The sequence below is a fragment of the Salvelinus fontinalis genome, chromosome 31 (genome assembly GCF_029448725.1).
Source record: "Salvelinus fontinalis isolate EN_2023a chromosome 31, ASM2944872v1, whole genome shotgun sequence".
NCBI lineage: Eukaryota > Metazoa > Chordata > Actinopteri > Salmoniformes > Salmonidae > Salvelinus > Salvelinus fontinalis.
The window spans coordinates 21,086,914-21,112,721 of NC_074695.1; the positions used below are offsets into that span (position 1 = coordinate 21,086,914).

The following is a 25,808-nucleotide window of genomic DNA, read 5'->3' on the forward strand; positions in this document are numbered from 1 at the left end:
CACTAATACATTATGTTCTCTCTCCTGGGAGTATGACGGGTGTTAGAACAGTAGAACACTAATACATTATGTTCTCTCTCCTGGGAGTATGACGGGTGTTAGAACAGTAGAACACTAATACATTATGTTCTATCTCCTGGGAGTATGACGAGTGTTAGAACAGTAGAACACTAATACATTATGTTCTCTCTCCTGGGAGTATGACGGGTGTTAGAACAGTAGAACACTAATACATTATGTTCTCTCTCCTGGGAGTATGACGGGTGTTAGAACAGTAGAACACTAATACATTATGTTCTCTCTCCTGGGAGTATGACGGGTGTTAGAACAGTAGAACACTAATACATTATGTTCTATCTCCTGGGAGTATGACGGGTGTTAGAACAGTAGAACACTAATACATTATGTTCTCTCTCCTGGGAGTATGACGAGTGTTAGAACAGTAGAACACTAATACATTATGTTCTCTCTCCTGGGAGTATGACGAGTGTTAGAACAGTAGAACACTAATACATTATGTTCTATCTCCTGGGAGTATGACGAGTGTTAGAACAGTAGAACACTAATACATTATGTTCTCTCTCCTGGGAGTATGACGGGTGTTAGAACAGTAGAACACTAATACATTATGTTCTATCTCCTGGGAGTATGACGGTGTTAGAACAGTAGAACACTAATACATTATGTTCTATCTCCTGGGAGTATGACGGGTGTTAGAACAGTAGAACACTAATACATTATGTTCTCTCTCCTGGGAGTATGACGGGTGTTAGAACAGTAGAACACTAATACATTATGTTCTATCTCCTGGGAGTATGACGGGTGTTAGAACAGTAGAACACTAATACATTATGTTCTCTCTCCTGGGAGTATGACGAGTGTTAGAACAGTAGAACACTAATACATTATGTTCTATCTCCTGGGAGTATGACGGGTGTTAGAACAGTAGAACACTAATACATTATGTTCTATCTCCTGGGAGTATGACGGGTGTTAGAACAGTAGAACACTAATACATTATGTTCTATCTCCTGGGAGTATGACGGGTGTTAGAACAGTAGAACACTAATACATTATGTTCTATCTCCTGGGAGTATGACGGGTGTTAGAACAGTAGAACACTAATACATTATGTTCTCTCTCCTGGGAGTATGACGAGTGTTAGAACAGTAGAACACTAATACATTATGTTCTCTCTCCTGGGAGTATGACGGGTGTTAGAACAGTAGAACACTAATACATTATGTTCTATCTCCTGGGAGTATGACGGGTGTTAGAACAGTAGAACACTAATACATTATGTTCTATCTCCTGGGAGTATGACGGTGTTAGAACAGTAGAACACTAATACATTATGTTCTATCTCCTGGGAGTATGACGGGTGTTAGAACAGTAGAACACTAATACATTATGTTCTCTCTCCTGGGAGTATGACGGTGTTAGAACAGTAGAACACTAATACATTATGTTCTATCTCCTGGGAGTATGACGAGTGTTAGAACAGTAGAACACTAATACATTATGTTCTCTCTCCTGGGAGTATGACGAGTGTTAGAACAGTAGAACACTAATACATTATGTTCTCTCTCCTGGGAGTATGACGAGTGTTAGAACAGTAGAACACTAATACATTATGTTCTATCTCCTGGGAGTATGACGGGTGTTAGAACAGTAGAACACTAATACATTATGTTCTATCTCCTGGGAGTATGACGGGTGTTAGAACAGTAGAACACTAATACATTATGTTCTATCTCCTGGGAGTATGACGAGTGTTAGAACAGTAGAACACTAATACATTATGTTCTATCTCCTGGGAGTATGACGAGTGTTAGAACAGTAGAACACTAATACATTATGTTCTCTCTCCTGGGAGTATGACGGGTGTTAGAACAGTAGAACACTAATACATTATGTTCTATCTCCTGGGAGTATGACGGGTGTTAGAACAGTAGAACACTAATACATTATGTTCTATCTCCTGGGAGTATGACGGGTGTTAGAACAGTAGAACACTAATACATTATGTTCTATCTCCTGGGAGTATGACGAGTGTTAGAACAGTAGAACACTAATACATTATGTTCTATCTCCTGGGAGTATGACGAGTGTTAGAACAGTAGAACACTAATACATTATGTTCTCTCTCCTGGGAGTATGACGGGTGTTAGAACAGTAGAACACTAATACATTATGTTCTATCTCCTGGGAGTATGACGGGTGTTAGAACAGTAGAACACTAATACATTATGTTCTCTCTCCTGGGAGTATGACGGGTGTTAGAACAGTAGAACACTAATACATTATGTTCTATCTCCTGGGAGTATGACGGGTGTTAGAACAGTAGAACACTAATACATTATGTTCTATCTCCTGGGAGTATGACGAGTGTTAGAACAGTAGAACACTAATACATTATGTTCTCTCTCCTGGGAGTATGACGGGTGTTAGAACAGTAGAACACTAATACATTATGTTCTCTCTCCTGGGAGTATGACGGGTGTTAGAACAGTAGAACACTAATACATTATGTTCTCTCTCCTGGGAGTATGACGGGTGTTAGAACAGTAGAACACTAATACATTATGTTCTATCTCCTGGGAGTATGACGGGTGTTAGAACAGTAGAACACTAATACATTATGTTCTCTCTCCTGGGAGTATGACGGGTGTTAGAACAGTAGAACACTAATACATTATGTTCTCTCTCCTGGGAGTATGACGAGTGTTAGAACAGTAGAACACTAATACATTATGTTCTCTCTCCTGGGAGTATGACGAGTGTTAGAACAGTAGAACACTAATACATTATGTTCTCTCTCCTGGGAGTATGACGGGTGTTAGAACAGTAGAACACTAATACATTATGTTCTCTCTCCTGGGAGTATGACGGGTGTTAGAACAGTAGAACACTAATACATTATGTTCTCTCTCCTGGGAGTATGACGAGTGTTAGAACAGTAGAACACTAATACATTATGTTCTATCTCCTGGGAGTATGACGGGTGTTAGAACAGTAGAACACTAATACATTATGTTCTCTCTCCTGGGAGTATGACGGGTGTTAGAACAGTAGAACACTAATACATTATGTTCTATCTCCTGGGAGTATGACGGGTGTTAGAACAGTAGAACACTAATACATTATGTTCTATCTCCTGGGAGTATGACGGGTGTTAGAACAGTAGAACACTAATACATTATGTTCTCTCTCCTGGGAGTATGACGGGTGTTAGAACAGTAGAACACTAATACATTATGTTCTATCTCCTGGGAGTATGACGGGTGTTAGAACAGTAGAACACTAATACATTATGTTCTATCTCCTGGGAGTATGACGGGTGTTAGAACAGTAGAACACTAATACATTATGTTCTATCTCCTGGGAGTATGACGGGTGTTAGAACAGTAGAACACTAATACATTATGTTCTATCTCCTGGGAGTATGACGGGTGTTAGAACAGTAGAACACTAATACATTATGTTCTATCTCCTGGGAGTATGACGGGTGTTAGAACAGTAGAACACTAATACATTATGTTCTCTCTCCTGGGAGTATGACGGGTGTTAGAACAGTAGAACACTAATACATTATGTTCTCTCTCCTGGGAGTATGACGAGTGTTAGAACAGTAGAACACTAATACATTATGTTCTCTCTCCTGGGAGTATGACGGGTGTTAGAACAGTAGAACACTAATACATTATGTTCTCTCTCCTGGGAGTATGACGGGTGTTAGAACAGTAGAACACTAATACATTATGTTCTCTCTCCTGGGAGTATGACGAGTGTTAGAACAGTAGAACACTAATACATTATGTTCTCTCTCCTGGGAGTATGACGAGTGTTAGAACAGTAGAACACTAATACATTATGTTCTATCTCCTGGGAGTATGACGGGTGTTAGAACAGTAGAACACTAATACATTATGTTCTCTCTCCTGGGAGTATGACGGGTGTTAGAACAGTAGAACACTAATACATTATGTTCTCTCTCCTGGGAGTATGACGAGTGTTAGAACAGTAGAACACTAATACATTATGTTCTCTCTCCTGGGAGTATGACGAGTGTTAGAACAGTAGAACACTAATACATTATGTTCTCTCTCCTGGGAGTATGACGGGTGTTAGAACAGTAGAACACTAATACATTATGTTCTCTCTCCTGGGAGTATGACGGGTGTTAGAACAGTAGAACACTAATACATTATGTTCTCTCTCCTGGGAGTATGACGAGTGTTAGAACAGTAGAACACTAATACATTATGTTCTATCTCCTGGGAGTATGACGGGTGTTAGAACAGTAGAACACTAATACATTATGTTCTCTCTCCTGGGAGTATGACGGGTGTTAGAACAGTAGAACACTAATACATTATGTTCTATCTCCTGGGAGTATGACGGGTGTTAGAACAGTAGAACACTAATACATTATGTTCTATCTCCTGGGAGTATGACGGGTGTTAGAACAGTAGAACACTAATACATTATGTTCTCTCTCCTGGGAGTATGACGGGTGTTAGAACAGTAGAACACTAATACATTATGTTCTCTCTCCTGGGAGTATGACGGGTGTTAGAACAGTAGAACACTAATACATTATGTTCTATCTCCTGGGAGTAAGACGAGTGTTAGAACAGTAGAACACTAATACATTATGTTCTCTCTCCTGGGAGTATGACGGGTGTTAGAACAGTAGAACACTAATACATTATGTTCTCTCTCCTGGGAGTATGACGGGTGTTAGAACAGTAGAACACTAATACATTATGTTCTATCTCCTGGGAGTAAGACGAGTGTTAGAACAGTAGAACACTAATACATTATGTTCTATCTCCTGGGAGTATGACGGGTGTTAGAACAGTAGAACACTAATACATTATGTTCTCTCTCCTGGGAGTATGACGAGTGTTAGAACAGTAGAACACTAATACATTATGTTCTCTCTCCTGGGAGTATGACGGGTGTTAGAACAGTAGAACACTAATACATTATGTTCTATCTCCTGGGAGTATGACGAGTGTTAGAACAGTAGAACACTAATACATTATGTTCTCTCTCCTGGGAGTATGACGGGTGTTAGAACAGTAGAACACTAATACATTATGTTCTCTCTCCTGGGAGTATGACGGGTGTTAGAACAGTAGAACACTAATACATTATGTTCTATCTCCTGGGAGTATGACGGGTGTTAGAACAGTAGAACACTAATACATTATGTTCTCTCTCCTGGGAGTATGACGGGTGTTAGAACAGTAGAACACTAATACATTATGTTCTATCTCCTGGGAGTATGACGGGTGTTAGAACAGTAGAACACTAATACATTATGTTCTCTCTCCTGGGAGTATGACGGGTGTTAGAACAGTAGAACACTAATACATTATGTTCTATCTCCTGGGAGTATGACGGGTGTTAGAACAGTAGAACACTAATACATTATGTTCTATCTCCTGGGAGTATGACGGGTGTTAGAACAGTAGAACACTAATACATTATGTTCTATCTCCTGGGAGTATGACGGGTGTTAGAACAGTAGAACACTAATACATTATGTTCTATCTCCTGGGAGTATGACGGGTGTTAGAACAGTAGAACACTAATACATTATGTTCTATCTCCTGGGAGTATGACGAGTGTTAGAACAGTAGAACACTAATACATTATGTTCTCTCTCCTGGGAGTATGACGGGTGTTAGAACAGTAGAACACTAATACATTATGTTCTATCTCCTGGGAGTATGACGGGTGTTAGAACAGTAGAACACTAATACATTATGTTCTATCTCCTGGGAGTATGACGGGTGTTAGAACAGTAGAACACTAATACATTATGTTCTCTCTCCTGGGAGTATGACGAGTGTTAGAACAGTAGAACACTAATACATTATGTTCTATCTCCTGGGAGTATGACGGGTGTTAGAACAGTAGAACACTAATACATTATGTTCTATCTCCTGGGAGTATGACGGGTGTTAGAACAGTAGAACACTAATACATTATGTTCTATCTCCTGGGAGTATGACGAGTGTTAGAACAGTAGAACACTAATACATTATGTTCTCTCTCCTGGGAGTATGACGGTGTTAGAACAGTAGAACACTAATACATTATGTTCTATCTCCTGGGAGTATGACGAGTGTTAGAACAGTAGAACACTAATACATTATGTTCTCTCTCCTGGGAGTATGACGAGTGTTAGAACAGTAGAACACTAATACATTATGTTCTCTCTCCTGGGAGTATGACGAGTGTTAGAACAGTAGAACACTAATACATTATGTTCTATCTCCTGGGAGTATGACGGGTGTTAGAACAGTAGAACACTAATACATTATGTTCTATCTCCTGGGAGTATGACGGGTGTTAGAACAGTAGAACACTAATACATTATGTTCTATCTCCTGGGAGTATGACGAGTGTTAGAACAGTAGAACACTAATACATTATGTTCTATCTCCTGGGAGTATGACGAGTGTTAGAACAGTAGAACACTAATACATTATGTTCTCTCTCCTGGGAGTATGACGGGTGTTAGAACAGTAGAACACTAATACATTATGTTCTATCTCCTGGGAGTATGACGGGTGTTAGAACAGTAGAACACTAATACATTATGTTCTATCTCCTGGGAGTATGACGGGTGTTAGAACAGTAGAACACTAATACATTATGTTCTATCTCCTGGGAGTATGACGAGTGTTAGAACAGTAGAACACTAATACATTATGTTCTATCTCCTGGGAGTATGACGAGTGTTAGAACAGTAGAACACTAATACATTATGTTCTCTCTCCTGGGAGTATGACGGGTGTTAGAACAGTAGAACACTAATACATTATGTTCTATCTCCTGGGAGTATGACGGGTGTTAGAACAGTAGAACACTAATACATTATGTTCTCTCTCCTGGGAGTATGACGGTGTTAGAACAGTAGAACACTAATACATTATGTTCTATCTCCTGGGAGTATGACGGGTGTTAGAACAGTAGAACACTAATACATTATGTTCTATCTCCTGGGAGTATGACGAGTGTTAGAACAGTAGAACACTAATACATTATGTTCTCTCTCCTGGGAGTATGACGGGTGTTAGAACAGTAGAACACTAATACATTATGTTCTCTCTCCTGGGAGTATGACGGGTGTTAGAACAGTAGAACACTAATACATTATGTTCTCTCTCCTGGGAGTATGACGGGTGTTAGAACAGTAGAACACTAATACATTATGTTCTATCTCCTGGGAGTATGACGGGTGTTAGAACAGTAGAACACTAATACATTATGTTCTCTCTCCTGGGAGTATGACGAGTGTTAGAACAGTAGAACACTAATACATTATGTTCTCTCTCCTGGGAGTATGACGAGTGTTAGAACAGTAGAACACTAATACATTATGTTCTCTCTCCTGGGAGTATGACGAGTGTTAGAACAGTAGAACACTAATACATTATGTTCTCTCTCCTGGGAGTATGACGGGTGTTAGAACAGTAGAACACTAATACATTATGTTCTCTCTCCTGGGAGTATGACGGGTGTTAGAACAGTAGAACACTAATACATTATGTTCTCTCTCCTGGGAGTATGACGAGTGTTAGAACAGTAGAACACTAATACATTATGTTCTATCTCCTGGGAGTATGACGGGTGTTAGAACAGTAGAACACTAATACATTATGTTCTCTCTCCTGGGAGTATGACGGGTGTTAGAACAGTAGAACACTAATACATTATGTTCTATCTCCTGGGAGTATGACGGGTGTTAGAACAGTAGAACACTAATACATTATGTTCTATCTCCTGGGAGTATGACGGGTGTAGGAACAGTAGAACACTAATACATTATGTTCTCTCTCCTGGGAGTATGACGGGTGTTAGAACAGTAGAACACTAATACATTATGTTCTATCTCCTGGGAGTATGACGGGTGTTAGAACAGTAGAACACTAATACATTATGTTCTATCTCCTGGGAGTATGACGGGTGTTAGAACAGTAGAACACTAATACATTATGTTCTATCTCCTGGGAGTATGACGGGTGTTAGAACAGTAGAACACTAATACATTATGTTCTATCTCCTGGGAGTATGACGGGTGTTAGAACAGTAGAACACTAATACATTATGTTCTATCTCCTGGGAGTATGACGGGTGTTAGAACAGTAGAACACTAATACATTATGTTCTCTCTCCTGGGAGTATGACGGGTGTTAGAACAGTAGAACACTAATACATTATGTTCTCTCTCCTGGGAGTATGACGGGTGTTAGAACAGTAGAACACTAATACATTATGTTCTCTCTCCTGGGAGTATGACGGGTGTTAGAACAGTAGAACACTAATACATTATGTTCTCTCTCCTGGGAGTATGACGGGTGTTAGAACAGTAGAACACTAATACATTATGTTCTATCTCCTGGGAGTATGACGGGTGTTAGAACAGTAGAACACTAATACATTATGTTCTATCTCCTGGGAGTATGACGAGTGTTAGAACAGTAGAACACTAATACATTATGTTCTCTCTCCTGGGAGTATGACGAGTGTTAGAACAGTAGAACACTAATACATTATGTTCTCTCTCCTGGGAGTATGACGAGTGTTAGAACAGTAGAACACTAATACATTATGTTCTCTCTCCTGGGAGTATGACGAGTGTTAGAACAGTAGAACACTAATACATTATGTTCTATCTCCTGGGAGTATGACGGTGTTAGAACAGTAGAACACTAATACATTATGTTCTATCTCCTGGGAGTATGACGGGTGTTAGAACAGTAGAACACTAATACATTATGTTCTATCTCCTGGGAGTATGACGGGTGTTAGAACAGTAGAACACTAATACATTATGTTCTCTCTCCTGGGAGTATGACGGGTGTTAGAACAGTAGAACACTAATACATTATGTTCTCTCTCCTGGGAGTATGACGAGTGTTAGAACAGTAGAACACTAATACATTATGTTCTATCTCCTGGGAGTATGACGGGTGTTAGAACAGTAGAACACTAATACATTATGTTCTATCTCCTGGGAGTATGACGAGTGTTAGAACAGTAGAACACTAATACATTATGTTCTATCTCCTGGGAGTATGACGGGTGTTAGAACAGTAGAACACTAATACATTATGTTCTCTCTCCTGGGAGTATGACGAGTGTTAGAACAGTAGAACACTAATACATTATGTTCTCTCTCCTGGGAGTATGACGAGTGTTAGAACAGTAGAACACTAATACATTATGTTCTCTCTCCTGGGAGTATGACGGGTGTTAGAACAGTAGAACACTAATACATTATGTTCTCTCTCCTGGGAGTATGACGGGTGTTAGAACAGTAGAACACTAATACATTATGTTCTCTCTCCTGGGAGTATGACGAGTGTTAGAACAGTAGAACACTAATACATTATGTTCTATCTCCTGGGAGTATGACGGGTGTTAGAACAGTAGAACACTAATACATTATGTTCTCTCTCCTGGGAGTATGACGGTGTTAGAACAGTAGAACACTAATACATTATGTTCTATCTCCTGGGAGTATGACGAGTGTTAGAACAGTAGAACACTAATACATTATGTTCTCTCTCCTGGGAGTATGACGAGTGTTAGAACAGTAGAACACTAATACATTATGTTCTCTCTCCTGGGAGTATGACGAGTGTTAGAACAGTAGAACACTAATACATTATGTTCTATCTCCTGGGAGTATGACGGGTGTTAGAACAGTAGAACACTAATACATTATGTTCTATCTCCTGGGAGTATGACGGGTGTTAGAACAGTAGAACACTAATACATTATGTTCTATCTCCTGGGAGTATGACGAGTGTAGGAACAGTAGAACACTAATACATTATGTTCTATCTCCTGGGAGTATGACGAGTGTTAGAACAGTAGAACACTAATACATTATGTTCTCTCTCCTGGGAGTATGACGGGTGTTAGAACAGTAGAACACTAATACATTATGTTCTATCTCCTGGGAGTATGACGGGTGTTAGAACAGTAGAACACTAATACATTATGTTCTATCTCCTGGGAGTATGACGGGTGTTAGAACAGTAGAACACTAATACATTATGTTCTATCTCCTGGGAGTATGACGAGTGTTAGAACAGTAGAACACTAATACATTATGTTCTATCTCCTGGGAGTATGACGAGTGTTAGAACAGTAGAACACTAATACATTATGTTCTCTCTCCTGGGAGTATGACGGGTGTAGGAACAGTAGAACACTAATACATTATGTTCTATCTCCTGGGAGTATGACGGGTGTTAGAACAGTAGAACACTAATACATTATGTTTTCTCTCCTGGGAGTATGACGGTGTTAGAACAGTAGAACACTAATACATTATGTTCTATCTCCTGGGAGTATGACGGGTGTTAGAACAGTAGAACACTAATACATTATGTTCTATCTCCTGGGAGTATGACGAGTGTTAGAACAGTAGAACACTAATACATTATGTTCTCTCTCCTGGGAGTATGACGGGTGTTAGAACAGTAGAACACTAATACATTATGTTCTCTCTCCTGGGAGTATGACGGGTGTTAGAACAGTAGAACACTAATACATTATGTTCTCTCTCCTGGGAGTATGACGGGTGTTAGAACAGTAGAACACTAATACATTATGTTCTATCTCCTGGGAGTATGACGGGTGTTAGAACAGTAGAACACTAATACATTATGTTCTCTCTCCTGGGAGTATGACGAGTGTTAGAACAGTAGAACACTAATACATTATGTTCTCTCTCCTGGGAGTATGACGAGTGTTAGAACAGTAGAACACTAATACATTATGTTCTCTCTCCTGGGAGTATGACGAGTGTTAGAACAGTAGAACACTAATACATTATGTTCTCTCTCCTGGGAGTATGACGGGTGTTAGAACAGTAGAACACTAATACATTATGTTCTCTCTCCTGGGAGTATGACGGGTGTTAGAACAGTAGAACACTAATACATTATGTTCTCTCTCCTGGGAGTATGACGAGTGTTAGAACAGTAGAACACTAATACATTATGTTCTATCTCCTGGGAGTATGACGGGTGTTAGAACAGTAGAACACTAATACATTATGTTCTCTCTCCTGGGAGTATGACGGGTGTTAGAACAGTAGAACACTAATACATTATGTTCTATCTCCTGGGAGTATGACGGGTGTTAGAACAGTAGAACACTAATACATTATGTTCTATCTCCTGGGAGTATGACGGGTGTAGGAACAGTAGAACACTAATACATTATGTTCTCTCTCCTGGGAGTATGACGGGTGTTAGAACAGTAGAACACTAATACATTATGTTCTATCTCCTGGGAGTATGACGGGTGTTAGAACAGTAGAACACTAATACATTATGTTCTAACTCCTGGGAGTATGACGGGTGTTAGAACAGTAGAACACTAATACATTATGTTCTATCTCCTGGGAGTATGACGGGTGTTAGAACAGTAGAACACTAATACATTATGTTCTAACTCCTGGGAGTATGACGGGTGTTAGAACAGTAGAACACTAATACATTATGTTCTATCTCCTGGGAGTATGACGGGTGTTAGAACAGTAGAACACTAATATATTATGTTCTCTCTCCTGGGAGTATGACGGGTGTTAGAACAGTAGAACACTAATACATTATGTTCTCTCTCCTGGGAGTATGACGGGTGTTAGAACAGTAGAACACTAATACATTATGTTCTCTCTCCTGGGAGTATGACGGGTGTTAGAACAGTAGAACACTAATACATTATGTTCTCTCTCCTGGGAGTATGACGGGTGTTAGAACAGTAGAACACTAATACATTATGTTCTATCTCCTGGGAGTATGACGGGTGTTAGAACAGTAGAACACTAATACATTATGTTCTATCTCCTGGGAGTATGACGAGTGTTAGAACAGTAGAACACTAATACATTATGTTCTCTCTCCTGGGAGTATGACGAGTGTTAGAACAGTAGAACACTAATACATTATGTTCTCTCTCCTGGGAGTATGACGAGTGTTAGAACAGTAGAACACTAATACATTATGTTCTCTCTCCTGGGAGTATGACGAGTGTTAGAACAGTAGAACACTAATACATTATGTTCTATCTCCTGGGAGTATGACGGTGTTAGAACAGTAGAACACTAATACATTATGTTCTATCTCCTGGGAGTATGACGGGTGTTAGAACAGTAGAACACTAATACATTATGTTCTATCTCCTGGGAGTATGACGGGTGTTAGAACAGTAGAACACTAATACATTATGTTCTCTCTCCTGGGAGTATGACGGGTGTTAGAACAGTAGAACACTAATACATTATGTTCTCTCTCCTGGGAGTATGACGAGTGTTAGAACAGTAGAACACTAATACATTATGTTCTATCTCCTGGGAGTATGACGGGTGTTAGAACAGTAGAACACTAATACATTATGTTCTATCTCCTGGGAGTATGACGAGTGTTAGAACAGTAGAACACTAATACATTATGTTCTATCTCCTGGGAGTATGACGGGTGTTAGAACAGTAGAACACTAATACATTATGTTCTCTCTCCTGGGAGTATGACGAGTGTTAGAACAGTAGAACACTAATACATTATGTTCTCTCTCCTGGGAGTATGACGAGTGTTAGAACAGTAGAACACTAATACATTATGTTCTCTCTCCTGGGAGTAAGACGGGTGTTAGAACAGTAGAACACTAATACATTATGTTCTCTCTCCTGGGAGTATGACGAGTGTTAGAACAGTAGAACACTAATACATTATGTTCTCTCTCCTGGGAGTATGACGAGTGTTAGAACAGTAGAACACTAATACATTATGTTCTATCTCCTGGGAGTATGACGGGTGTTAGAACAGTAGAACACTAATACATTATGTTCTCTCTCCTGGGAGTATGACGGGTGTTAGAACAGTAGAACACTAATACATTATGTTCTCTCTCCTGGGAGTATGACGAGTGTTAGAACAGTAGAACACTAATACATTATGTTCTCTCTCCTGGGAGTATGACGAGTGTTAGAACAGTAGAACACTAATACATTATGTTCTCTCTCCTGGGAGTATGACGGGTGTTAGAACAGTAGAACACTAATACATTATGTTCTCTCTCCTGGGAGTATGACGGGTGTTAGAACAGTAGAACACTAATACATTATGTTCTCTCTCCTGGGAGTATGACGAGTGTTAGAACAGTAGAACACTAATACATTATGTTCTATCTCCTGGGAGTATGACGGGTGTTAGAACAGTAGAACACTAATACATTATGTTCTCTCTCCTGGGAGTATGACGGGTGTTAGAACAGTAGAACACTAATACATTATGTTCTATCTCCTGGGAGTATGACGGGTGTTAGAACAGTAGAACACTAATACATTATGTTCTATCTCCTGGGAGTATGACGGGTGTAGGAACAGTAGAACACTAATACATTATGTTCTCTCTCCTGGGAGTATGACGGGTGTTAGAACAGTAGAACACTAATACATTATGTTCTCTCTCCTGGGAGTATGACGGGTGTTAGAACAGTAGAACACTAATACATTATGTTCTAACTCCTGGGAGTATGACGGGTGTTAGAACAGTAGAACACTAATACATTATGTTCTATCTCCTGGGAGTATGACGGGTGTTAGAACAGTAGAACACTAATACATTATGTTCTAACTCCTGGGAGTATGACGGGTGTTAGAACAGTAGAACACTAATACATTATGTTCTATCTCCTGGGAGTATGACGGGTGTTAGAACAGTAGAACACTAATACATTATGTTCTCTCTCCTGGGAGTATGACGGGTGTTAGAACAGTAGAACACTAATACATTATGTTCTCTCTCCTGGGAGTATGACGGGTGTTAGAACAGTAGAACACTAATACATTATGTTCTCTCTCCTGGGAGTATGACGGGTGTTAGAACAGTAGAACACTAATACATTATGTTCTATCTCCTGGGAGTATGACGGGTGTTAGAACAGTAGAACACTAATACATTATGTTCTATCTCCTGGGAGTATGACGAGTGTTAGAACAGTAGAACACTAATACATTATGTTCTATCTCCTGGGAGTATGACGAGTGTTAGAACAGTAGAACACTAATACATTATGTTCTCTCTCCTGGGAGTATGACGAGTGTTAGAACAGTAGAACACTAATACATTATGTTCTCTCTCCTGGGAGTATGACGAGTGTTAGAACAGTAGAACACTAATACATTATGTTCTATCTCCTGGGAGTATGACGAGTGTTAGAACAGTAGAACACTAATACATTATGTTCTATCTCCTGGGAGTATGACGGGTGTTAGAACAGTAGAACACTAATACATTATGTTCTCTCTCCTGGGAGTATGACGGGTGTTAGAACAGTAGAACACTAATACATTATGTTCTCTCTCCTGGGAGTATGACGGGTGTTAGAACAGTAGAACACTAATACATTATGTTCTCTCTCCTGGGAGTATGACGGGTGTTAGAACAGTAGAACACTAATACATTATGTTCTCTCTCCTGGGAGTATGACGGGTGTTAGAACAGTAGAACACTAATACATTATGTTCTATCTCCTGGGAGTATGACGGGTGTTAGAACAGTAGAACACTAATACATTATGTTCTATCTCCTGGGAGTATGACGAGTGTTAGAACAGTAGAACACTAATACATTATGTTCTCTCTCCTGGGAGTATGACGGGTGTTAGAACAGTAGAACACTAATACATTATGTTCTCTCTCCTGGGAGTATGACGAGTGTTAGAACAGTAGAACACTAATACATTATGTTCTCTCTCCTGGGAGTATGACGAGTGTTAGAACAGTAGAACACTAATACATTATGTTCTATCTCCTGGGAGTATGACGGTGTTAGAACAGTAGAACACTAATACATTATGTTCTATCTCCTGGGAGTATGACGGGTGTTAGAACAGTAGAACACTAATACATTATGTTCTATCTCCTGGGAGTATGACGGGTGTTAGAACAGTAGAACACTAATACATTATGTTCTCTCTCCTGGGAGTATGACGGGTGTTAGAACAGTAGAACACTAATACATTATGTTCTATCTCCTGGGAGTATGACGGGTGTTAGAACAGTAGAACACTAATACATTATGTTCTCTCTCCTGGGAGTATGACGGGTGTTAGAACAGTAGAACACTAATACATTATGTTCTATCTCCTGGGAGTATGACGGGTGTTAGAACAGTAGAACACTAATACATTATGTTCTCTCTCCTGGGAGTATGACGGGTGTTAGAACAGTAGAACACTAATACATTATGTTCTCTCTCCTGGGAGTATGACGAGTGTTAGAACAGTAGAACACTAATACATTATGTTCTCTCTCCTGGGAGTATGACGGGTGTTAGAACAGTAGAACACTAATACATTATGTTCTATCTCCTGGGAGTATGACGGGTGTTAGAACAGTAGAACACTAATACATTATGTTCTCTCTCCTGGGAGTATGACGAGTGTTAGAACAGTAGAACACTAATACATTATGTTCTCTCTCCTGGGAGTATGACGGGTGTTAGAACAGTAGAACACTAATACATTATGTTCTATCTCCTGGGAGTATGACGGTGTTAGAACAGTAGAACACTAATACATTATGTTCTATCTCCTGGGAGTATGACGAGTGTTAGAACAGTAGAACACTAATACATTATGTTCTCTCTCCTGGGAGTATGACGGGTGTTAGAACAGTAGAACACTAATACATTATGTTCTATCTCCTGGGAGTATGACGGTGTTAGAACAGTAGAACACTAATACATTATGTTCTATCTCCTGGGAGTATGACGAGTGTTAGAACAGTAGAACACTAATACATTATGTTCTCTCTCCTGGGAGTATGACGGGTGTTAGAACAGTAGAACACTAATACATTATGTTCTCTCTCCTGGGAGTATGACGAGTGTTAGAACAGTAGAACACTAATACATTATGCTGAATCATATACTATAGCTGCAGCTACTCATTCCTCCTGTTTATTATCATATAGAAGAACATTCAGAAGTTTGCTCTCACATACAAATGATTCTAGAAAGATCCATTATTTTAGGCTCAGAATGAGCAGAGTACAATTCCAGAAACAAAAAGGACTGATATAGATTAAAAGGGAAATTTAACAAGGTTTAGGAGTTGATCTTCCCGCCAACGTTTCCTAATTTCATTCACTGACTCTCCAATAGAGCGATAACCCTGGTGGCATCAGATAAGTCAATACTGAACACGGGCCTCCATCTCGGGAAGCAGTGATGGATCATGGATGACCCGCGCTGTTGCGTGATCTCTGTGTTAATCTCTGAGGCTGAGAGGAGAAGCTGTCTCAAATCTCAGCTGTGATTTATGGAGCCCCATATGTTCTGAAAAAGCCGCTCAGTCAAGCTCCCTTGAGACTGAATCATGAGAGACAAGAGAAGGCATGATACACACTCATAATGGGTCAGATCTCAGTAGGGCTTGTCTTCAGGAAGGCAGTGGCCCACTGGGCAACAACTGGTTCAAATAACATTGTTTCCATGTCATTTCAACCTCAAAATGAAATGTGATGACGTTGAATCAACGTTGAAAACTGATTCAATTTGAAAAAAAAGTAATGAACGTAAAGGAATTCACGTTGAATTCATGTTAGTTTACAACCCAGCCAAATGCAAATCAAAAGTAGACCTTGAACCGACGTCTGTGCCCAGTGGGTGGTTATTTGCACATTCAACTATCTATTTTGAGGTTAAACTAAAAATCTCTTGAGCTGCTCATGAGTGCAAACTGTTAGTGTGTCTCCTATACTAATGTATCCAGAACATCCTCCTCCTCTCCTCTTAACATTATACTCTTAGAAAAAAGGGTTCCAAAAAGTTTCTTCAGTTGTCCCCATTAGGGGAACCCTGTTTGGTTCCAGGTAAAAACGTTTTTGGTTCCAGGTATAACTATTTGGGGTTCCATGTTGAACCCTCTGTGTAAAAGGTTCTACATGGAACTCAAAAGGGTTCTACCTAGAACTAAAAAGGGTTCTTCAAAGGGTTCACATATGGGGACAGCCGAAGAACCCTTTTAGGTTCTAGATAGCATCTTTTGAGTGTAGGTGGAAATTGCAGTTAATTTTTTTCAGAAACTTTCTCAAACCCCAAAATAATTCTAAAGTTGGTTATTGACTATGGATTTGGTTTCTGTTGAAAAGGGCTCTTTTCAATTGAGAATGTCTTGGGTTGCAAAATATGTACTGTAAAAAGGGGTTATTGAATGCAGAGGGCTTTTCTTCTGGATCCCCAAATATTGCTTGTTATAATCTACATGGCTCCTTTACTAATTGAATAATCTAAATGAGCTTTTCCTATATTTGATCATTTTATAGTGTCTTATTACTTTAGTCTGCATTTAACATGGTCATGGACTTTCTTCTCATTTACTGCGCAAAGCCCACAAGGCCAAAACTATAACTTTTCTCCATATAACTACACAGCTCATCTCTGTTTGATTCATTTTCTCACAAGAGGACTTCATCTACACATGACAAATGTAGTCCCACTCCCTGGCACCCTCAGTGGCAGATAGAAACGATTCTCACAATGATTCATTGCTAGAAAACTGTCCACCAGAAACGCTGCCCTGTGATGTGCCCTCCCAATACAGTCAGTCAGTCAGTCAAGCAATAGACATACAGTAGCACACATCACAATAACGTTGGATAGAGGGCAATGTCATGGTCACATAACATTCCTAGGTTTCCAATTGAAACCTAGGGTATAGTACTGGAAACTTTAGCAGTTTACCAGTAAACAACCAGAATTTTGGTAACATTCAAGTTGACATTTTTTACATAATCAGATAACATCGAGTGGCCTTTTTGGTTATGATAGGGGTCTGTAATAATCTATGGCCCTCTGTGTGGCCGTATCACATGTAAAATATATAAAATAATACATTAAGATTATTTTAAAGTAAAACAATAGAATGACAAAGCTGTAAAACATTATCCTAAATATAAACCATCAACTTAGTGAATACCATTGGTGTTTAATATGAGGGTTTCAGTATGAAATATGTTTTTTACACACTTTTATTTATTTTCCTATGTCAATATGTCAATATTTCTGGTGGCAGTTGTGAAAAAAAGTCAATAGTTGGAAGAGTTACAGAGTTAATTGAAAATAATGCCATTGATGCTTTTTTCATTAATTTGGCTTATTAACTATATGGTCATTCCACTAGAAACTAATGAACAATATGGACACATATATAAAAAAATAATACTATATATGAATACATTAAGTTATTCAAGTATAAATGACCAAAGTCACCATAGGGAACCATTTAATAGCATTGACGTGGTCATGTTGAGTCCTTAGACATTCCAATGGCAATGATAGTTTGCTGTCATTGACACATTGTCAATGTCACTACTACCACTCTCCAAAACAAGGAAGCAAAAAGAATTAGAACATCTTTCCAACCTTTGACCTCCATATCATAATGTAATAACAGGACAAATACAAATCAATAAGGGTTAACCCTCTCACAGTACCCAGGGTTAAGATGAACATAAACACAAAGAAATCCCAATATCCATCTCAGACCTGGCCGGATGAATGAAAGGGGTTGGCGAGCTATTTGGAAAGAAACAGTGAAGGAGTAAGGGGGAAGAGGGGGGGGGGGGGGGATGCTGAAGCACAGGGCTGAGTCCTCAGCACTGATCAGAGCTGCATGATGCAGACAGACGAGGAGAAGGAGGGAGGGAGGAGGAGGAGGAGAGGAAGGAGGAGCGAACAGTGGAACATACTGGCTGAGGCTCGCAGCTCTCAGTCTTTCCTCTGTGCTTGGCAGAGCTGCTTCTCTATTTCTCTCTGCTCTCTCTCTCTCTCTATTTCGCTGACAAAAACACACGCAGGTAGGAGGGCTCACCCCCTCAAACTCTCCCTGCCTGCACCATGCTGCCCTGGAAAAGAAGTAAGTTTGTTCTGGTGCAGGATGAGGCCAAGATCAAGCCTAAGAGACTGATAGCTGGGCTGACCTACCAGTCCATCCTCTCCTCCCTGATGCGCTCCTGTCCCGACCTGCTCCCCGACTCGACCACCTTCAACTGGCTGGGCTCCATCTTCCAGACCAAGAGGCAGAAGGTGGAACTCAACAAGGAGGAGCCCACCTACACTGTACGTTACCTGGGGAGCATTGTCACCATCACGGCTAAAGGAGGAGGCTGTACACAGGACCCAGTGGCTAAGATCTGGCAAAGGAGTAACTACGGAGAGCATAGCGTCAAGATGAGATTAACCGTGGGACCTCAGGGAATCCAGATGGGCACCGACAAGATGGGCAAGAAGAAACCCACCAACCTCTACTCTCTGAACCGGATCACCTACTGCACAGCTGACCCCTGCCGACCCAAGATCCTAGCCTGGATCTACAGACATCAGGTCAAGAACAAGGCGGTGGTTCTCCGGTGCCATGCCGTTCTGGTCAGCAAGTCAGAGAAGGCCAGGGCCATCGCAAATAGTCTCTACCAGACGTCCACCTCAGCCTTCAGTGAGTTCAAGCGGCTGAAGAGGCAGAGTGATTTCAGGCACTGCCAACAGCAGCTGCTGGGGGAGGACATGGTGCCGTTGATGCCCCTAAGGAGGCTGCTCAATGGGCAGTGCCACTACCGGCCACCTGCCGACAGCCCTGGAGGCCCCAGTACCACCGGTCTCTGCTCCATCGCAGAGGAGGAAGAAGAGGAGGAGGAGGAAGAGGAGGAAGAGGAAGAAGATGAAAGGGAGGTGGAGGAAGAGGGGTACGAGGCGGATGAGGAAACTCTATCGGACACTGACCTAACCCATTCATATGGGTCATGTGAGATGAACCTAGGGGACATATTTGATGGACTGGATGAGTGTTATATCAACATCAACATAAACATCAGCGACAGCAACAACAACACACTGACATTTGTCAGCTCTCTAGTGTGAGACGACAGAACATGGACATGGATATCATATCACATCATCACAGAGCCACATTCCTTCTCTTCTCCTTCACTGTCTGATCCCTTTCTATCACAGGTTATATCCTGCTTTATCACAGTGTGAAGAGGATAGATTCTGTCTGTCAGGAAAGTTCTTCCCCAGGATTTATTTTTACAGATGGCTCAGACAGACATTGGCTTGACAATTTCAGTTGACTATAGCAATTTTGTGAGAGTATTTACAAAGAGGGCTGCGAGAAAGTGATAATAGCACAATGTAAAGGGAATAATCTAAGATACTATTGAGAGAACTAGCACTGACTGAGCTTGTCATAATATTGCCATGCCAGGTGTACACAGCACCCTAAGCCCAAGGTGTGTTTACTTCTGTTTTTCTTGATATTTTGTAAGTACAGTAACATTAATGTTTGTTGCCATGAGTGATTTTCAATTAACTTGTACTTTTTTCAGAGGTTATTTGTATGAAAAATATGTATACTTTCTACTAAGACAATCTGTATAATGTAATTTCCACACTTGACCTTTCTGAGTGCATTTAACCCTGAGGAGAAGTTTAATAAAATGTCACTACAGTAAAACCCCCGCAAATGAATGAATTAGGTTATAATTTAGGAATCAAGCCATTGAGTTGACATATTTATTGCTGACATTTGTTAAAGCCCTGTGTATCATTTATGCATGACAAGTCAGCAGTGATGTTTAACGCTTAGTCTTTTGTCTTTCTTAATGGGACACCTTTGATCTCAAAGCTGTTATGCTATACAGTAACTCCACACTGGGATGCATTTCTGACCAAGGAGAGTTTGAAGAAATATGTCTAGTTTTTGTACATTTGTTTTTCCTATGAACAAAACAGAACTACATTCCCCTGAAGGTGTACTAGATTTCTATCAACAGGATTAAGGCTGTATGTTTGCTTGACTGCCAAAATGGCAGAGATACTGAGGACAGAAAGGTACATCTCTTCTTTACCGATGGATGGACCAGACTGCTAAATATTTTGGCTATTCTTTTATCAAATTTCATAAAGATAAAATTTTTACTATTTAACAAAACCATTGTGATCGGGGTCCACATGGGATCTACATGAGATTAAGTGATTTTCAAAATGTGTTGAATAAAATACCCTCACTTTTACCTAGTAAGAGAATTGTAATTTTTTATATGAGTGACACATTTAGACAATTAGCGACAATCAAAGCTGAGCATAGAGCGTTTATCTGATTATGGTAAATCTGACAACTTGATTTTATGCATCTTTCGACGCTATTGTATATTTTGATGTTAGTCAAAACAAGACAGGGAACAACAAAGAAATCAACCAAACACAAAGCTTCTCAGGGCCACAATTACCAAAGATATTTTTTAATATCCACCACCAGAAGACATGGTCCTCCACAGTCATGCCACATTACACCACATCTAAATTGGCCCTTGCCACTTGGTTAGATGTAGATCGGACAGAACAATCTCTGCTGCGATGGTATTGGCCACTCAGCCCTTCTCTTTGAGTGAACCAATTAATCAGAGAATTGAATAGTCCGGGAAATGAACAGAAAATACCTTCCTAGGCAAAAGAGGGCTGTCTGTCAGAATGATACAGAACCAAGTGAAATGATATGGTTACCAGGAAGCTGTCACAACCATCAACTATTTTACTGAAGATATGCTCATCTGGATATCAGACCAAATTATGCCATATTACAGATAATGATTTGTGATGCGATTTTCTTCAGGAATGTTTTTTAAATGGTTTATCAGTTATCTCAAATGGAGATTGAATTAATTATACATTTCTCCAGTTCCTGCAGCTTTTGGTAAATAGTAATGCAACATAACATTCACACTTTTTCCATTTACTATTTCAAAACGCATCACAAACTAGAATATTTACTCACTTTTGTTACATAAGAAATAAAAACAGACCTGCTATGTTTGACAGAGCAGAGTCTCCATACATAAGACTTCCTGTCTTTGTTAGTTTGCTGATGTTGCAGAACACAGAGCCAGTTCAGTTTACTCAGGTTTAAATTATTTAGATGGATTGGTCTTTGGGGAGAGTTTCTGGAATTGTTGTTGTCAATATTTTTACTAATAAACTACCTCTGAAAGGGTAGAGGATCACCAATCTGTACTGAAACAATAAGGAATCTCTAAACAACAAATATACCCTAGTCTGGGAACCCTGGTGAAATACAAAAGAGAATAAAAGAGTTAATTGTGTCTGTAAATTTCTTCCCTAGGATGGCATCACGTCCCACCCTGTGTGATGCCCTGCTTTTACATACGGTAGATAGGCCTACATTCAGATATATTGTGAAATACAGATACATAGTAATACTTCAAGCAACATTGTTGGTCTTATGGCATTCATACATCACAGGAGGTTGTGGCACCTTAATTGGGGAGGACGGGCTTGTGATAATGGCTGGAGCGGAATTAGTGGAATGGTATCAAATACATCAAACACATGGTTTCCACATAGTTTCCATGTGTTTGATGCCATTCCATTTGCTCCATTCCAGTCATTATTATGAGCTGTCCTCCCCTCAGCAGCCTCTACTGTCATACATGAATATGTTACGTGACATTCAATTTGTCCATCTGTACTCTATCCATCATATGGGGGATTTAGATGCATTATACGACACACAGTAATAATTCAAGCAACATTGTCATTGATTGTCTTGTGAGTGTGCTATGTCTGACATGGGCCTATCACATGCAGTTAGAGGAGGAGCCACACTGTGTGTTGTGTAAACATGTGCATTCCCAGCCAAACAGAACTAACAGGAACAGATGGCAGCAGAGCAGGCTAGGTGGATCATGGTACATCATGGATGTCTTCCAGAATACTGGGGCTCACTCTCTCTATCTCTGTCAGCAAACTAGCCACCAGAGACTGGTGTTCTTAATGAACATGAAGTCTAATGAAACACGCAGTATAAACAGTGGCAGGTCACATGGTGAGTTATGTGTTGCCCACATGCAGTAGATAAGAACAGAGAGGGAGCAGGACATGGTGTGTTATGTGTTGCCCACATGCAGTAGATAAGAACAGAGAGGGAGCAGGACATGGTGAGTTATGTGTTGCCCACATGCAGTAGATAAGAACAGAGAGGGAGCAGGACATGGTGTGTTATGTGTTGCCCACATGCAGTAGATAAGAACAGAGAGGGAGCAGGACATGGTGAGTTATGTGTTGCCCACATGCAGTAGATAAGAACAGAGAGGGAGCAGGACATGGTGAGTTATGTGTTGCCCACATGCAGTAGATAAGAACAGAGAGGGAGCAGGACATGGTGAGTTATGTGTTGCCCACATGCAGTAGATAAGAACAGAGAGGGAGCAGGACATGGTGTGTTATGTGTTGCCCACATGCAGTAGATAAGAACAGAGAGGGAGCAGGACATGGTGAGTTATGTGTTGCCCACATGCAGTAGATAAGAACAGAGAGGGAGCAGGACATGGTGTGTTATGTGTTGCCCACATGCAGTAGATAAGAACAGAGAGGGAGCAGGACATGGTGTGTTATGTGTTGCCCACATGCAGTAGATAAGAACAGAGAGGGAGCAGGACATGGTGTGTTATGTGTTGCCCACATGCAGTAGATAAGAACAGAGAGGGAGCAGGACATGGTGAGTTATGTGTTGCCCACATGCAGTAGATAAGAACAGAGAGGGAGCAGGACATGGTGTGTTATGTGTTGCCCACATGCAGTAGATAAGAACAGAGAGGGAGCAGCACATGGTGAGTTATGTGTTGCCCACATGCAGTAGATAAGAACAGAGAGGGAGCAGGACATGGTGTGTTATGTGTTGCCCACATGCAGTAGATAAGAACAGAGAGGGAGCAGGACATGGTGTGTTATGTGTTGCCCACATGCAGTAGATAAGAACAGAGAGGGAGCAGGACATGGTGAGTTATGTGTTGCCCACATGCAGTAGATAAGAACAGAGAGGGAGCAGGACATGGTGTGTTATGTGTTGCCCACATGCAGTAGATAAGAACAGAGAGGGAGCAGGACATGGTGTGTTATGTGTTGCCCACATGCAGTAGATAAGAACAGAGAGGGAGCAGGACATGGTGAGTTATGTGTTGCCCACATGCAGTAGATAAGAACAGAGAGGGAGCAGGACATGGTGTGTTATGTGTTGCCCACATGCAGTAGATAAGAACAGAGAGGGAGCAGGACATGGTGAGTTATGTGTTGCCCACATGCAGTAGATAAGAACAGAGAGGGAGCAGGACATGGTGAGTTATGTGTTGCCCACATGCAGTAGATAAGAACAGAGAGGGAGCAGGACATGGTGAGTTATGTGTTGCCCACATGCAGTAGATAAGAACAGAGAGGGAGCAGGACATGGTGTGTTATGTGTTGCCCACATGCAGTAGATAAGAACAGAGAGGGAGCAGGACATGGTGTGTTATGTGTTGCCCACATGCAGTAGATAAGAACAGAGAGGGAGCAGGACATGGTGTGTTATGTGTTGCCCACATGCAGTAGATAAGAACAGAGAGGGAGCAGGACATGGTGAGTTATGTGTTGCCCACATGCAGTAGATAAGAACAGAGAGGGAGCAGGACATGGTGTGTTATGTGTTGCCCACATGCAGTAGATAAGAACAGAGAGGGAGCAGGACATGGTGTGTTATGTGTTGCCCACATGCAGTAGATAAGAACAGAGAGGGAGCAGGACATGGTGTGTTATGTGTTGCCCACATGCAGTAGATAAGAACAGAGAGGGAGCAGGACATGGTGAGTTATGTGTTGCCCACATGCAGTAGATAAGAACAGAGAGGGAGCAGGACATGGTGTGTTATGTGTTGCCCACATGCAGTAGATAAGAACAGAGAGGGAGCAGGACATGGTGAGTTATGTGTTGCCCACATGCAGTAGATAAGAACAGAGAGGGAGCAGGACATGGTGTGTTATGTGTTGCCCACATGCAGTAGATAAGAACAGAGAGGGAGCAGGACATGGTGTGTTATGTGTTGCCCACATGCAGTAGATAAGAACAGAGAGGGAGCAGGACATGGTGAGTTATGTGTTGCCCACATGCAGTAGATAAGAACAGAGAGGGAGCAGGACATGGTGTGTTATGTGTTGCCCACATGCAGTAGATAAGAACAGAGAGGGAGCAGGACATGGTGTGTTATGTGTTGCCCACATGCAGTAGATAAGAACAGAGAGGGAGCAGGACATGGTGAGTTATGTGTTGCCCACATGCAGTAGATAAGAACAGAGAGGGAGCAGGACATGGTGTGTTATGTGTTGCCCACATGCAGTAGATAAGAACAGAGAGGGAGCAGGACATGGTGTGTTATGTGTTGCCCACATGCAGTAGATAAGAACAGAGAGGGAGCAGGACATGGCGTGTTATGTGTTGCCCACATGCAGTAGATAAGAACAGAGAGGGAGCAGGACATGGTGTGTTATGTGTTGCCCACATGCAGTAGATAAGAACAGAGAGGGAGCAGGACATGGTGAGTTATGTGTTGCCCACATGCAGTAGATAAGAACAGAGAGGGAGCAGGACATGGTGAGTTATGTGTTGCCCACATGCAGTAGATAAGAACAGAGAGGGAGCAGGACATGGTGAGTTATGTGTTGCCCACATGCAGTAGATAAGAACAGAGAGGGAGCAGGACATGGTGAGTTATGTGTTGCCCACATGCAGTAGATAAGAACAGAGAGGGAGCAGGACATGGTGAGTTATGTGTTGCCCACATGCAGTAGATAAGAACAGAGAGGGAGCAGGACATGGTGAGTTATGTGTTGCCCACATGCAGTAGATAAGAACAGAGAGGGAGCAGGACATGGTGAGTTA

General features: G+C 40.9%; 1 protein-coding gene and 1 long non-coding RNA gene across 2 annotated transcripts in view; one reads left to right on the top strand and one right to left on the bottom strand.

The window, feature by feature from the left end:
• The window catches only part of LOC129829798 (uncharacterized), a 71,566-nt gene that overhangs the window by 38,361 nt on the left and 7,397 nt on the right, over positions 1–25,808 (bottom strand). The window lies entirely within an intron of this gene.
• fam43b (family with sequence similarity 43 member B) lies at positions 18,808–21,115 on the top strand. Its single transcript, XM_055891724.1, has one exon. It carries the CDS (start codon positions 18,945–18,947, stop codon positions 19,959–19,961), a length of 1,017 nt encoding a protein of 338 aa, XP_055747699.1. The 5' UTR covers positions 18,808–18,944; the 3' UTR covers positions 19,962–21,115.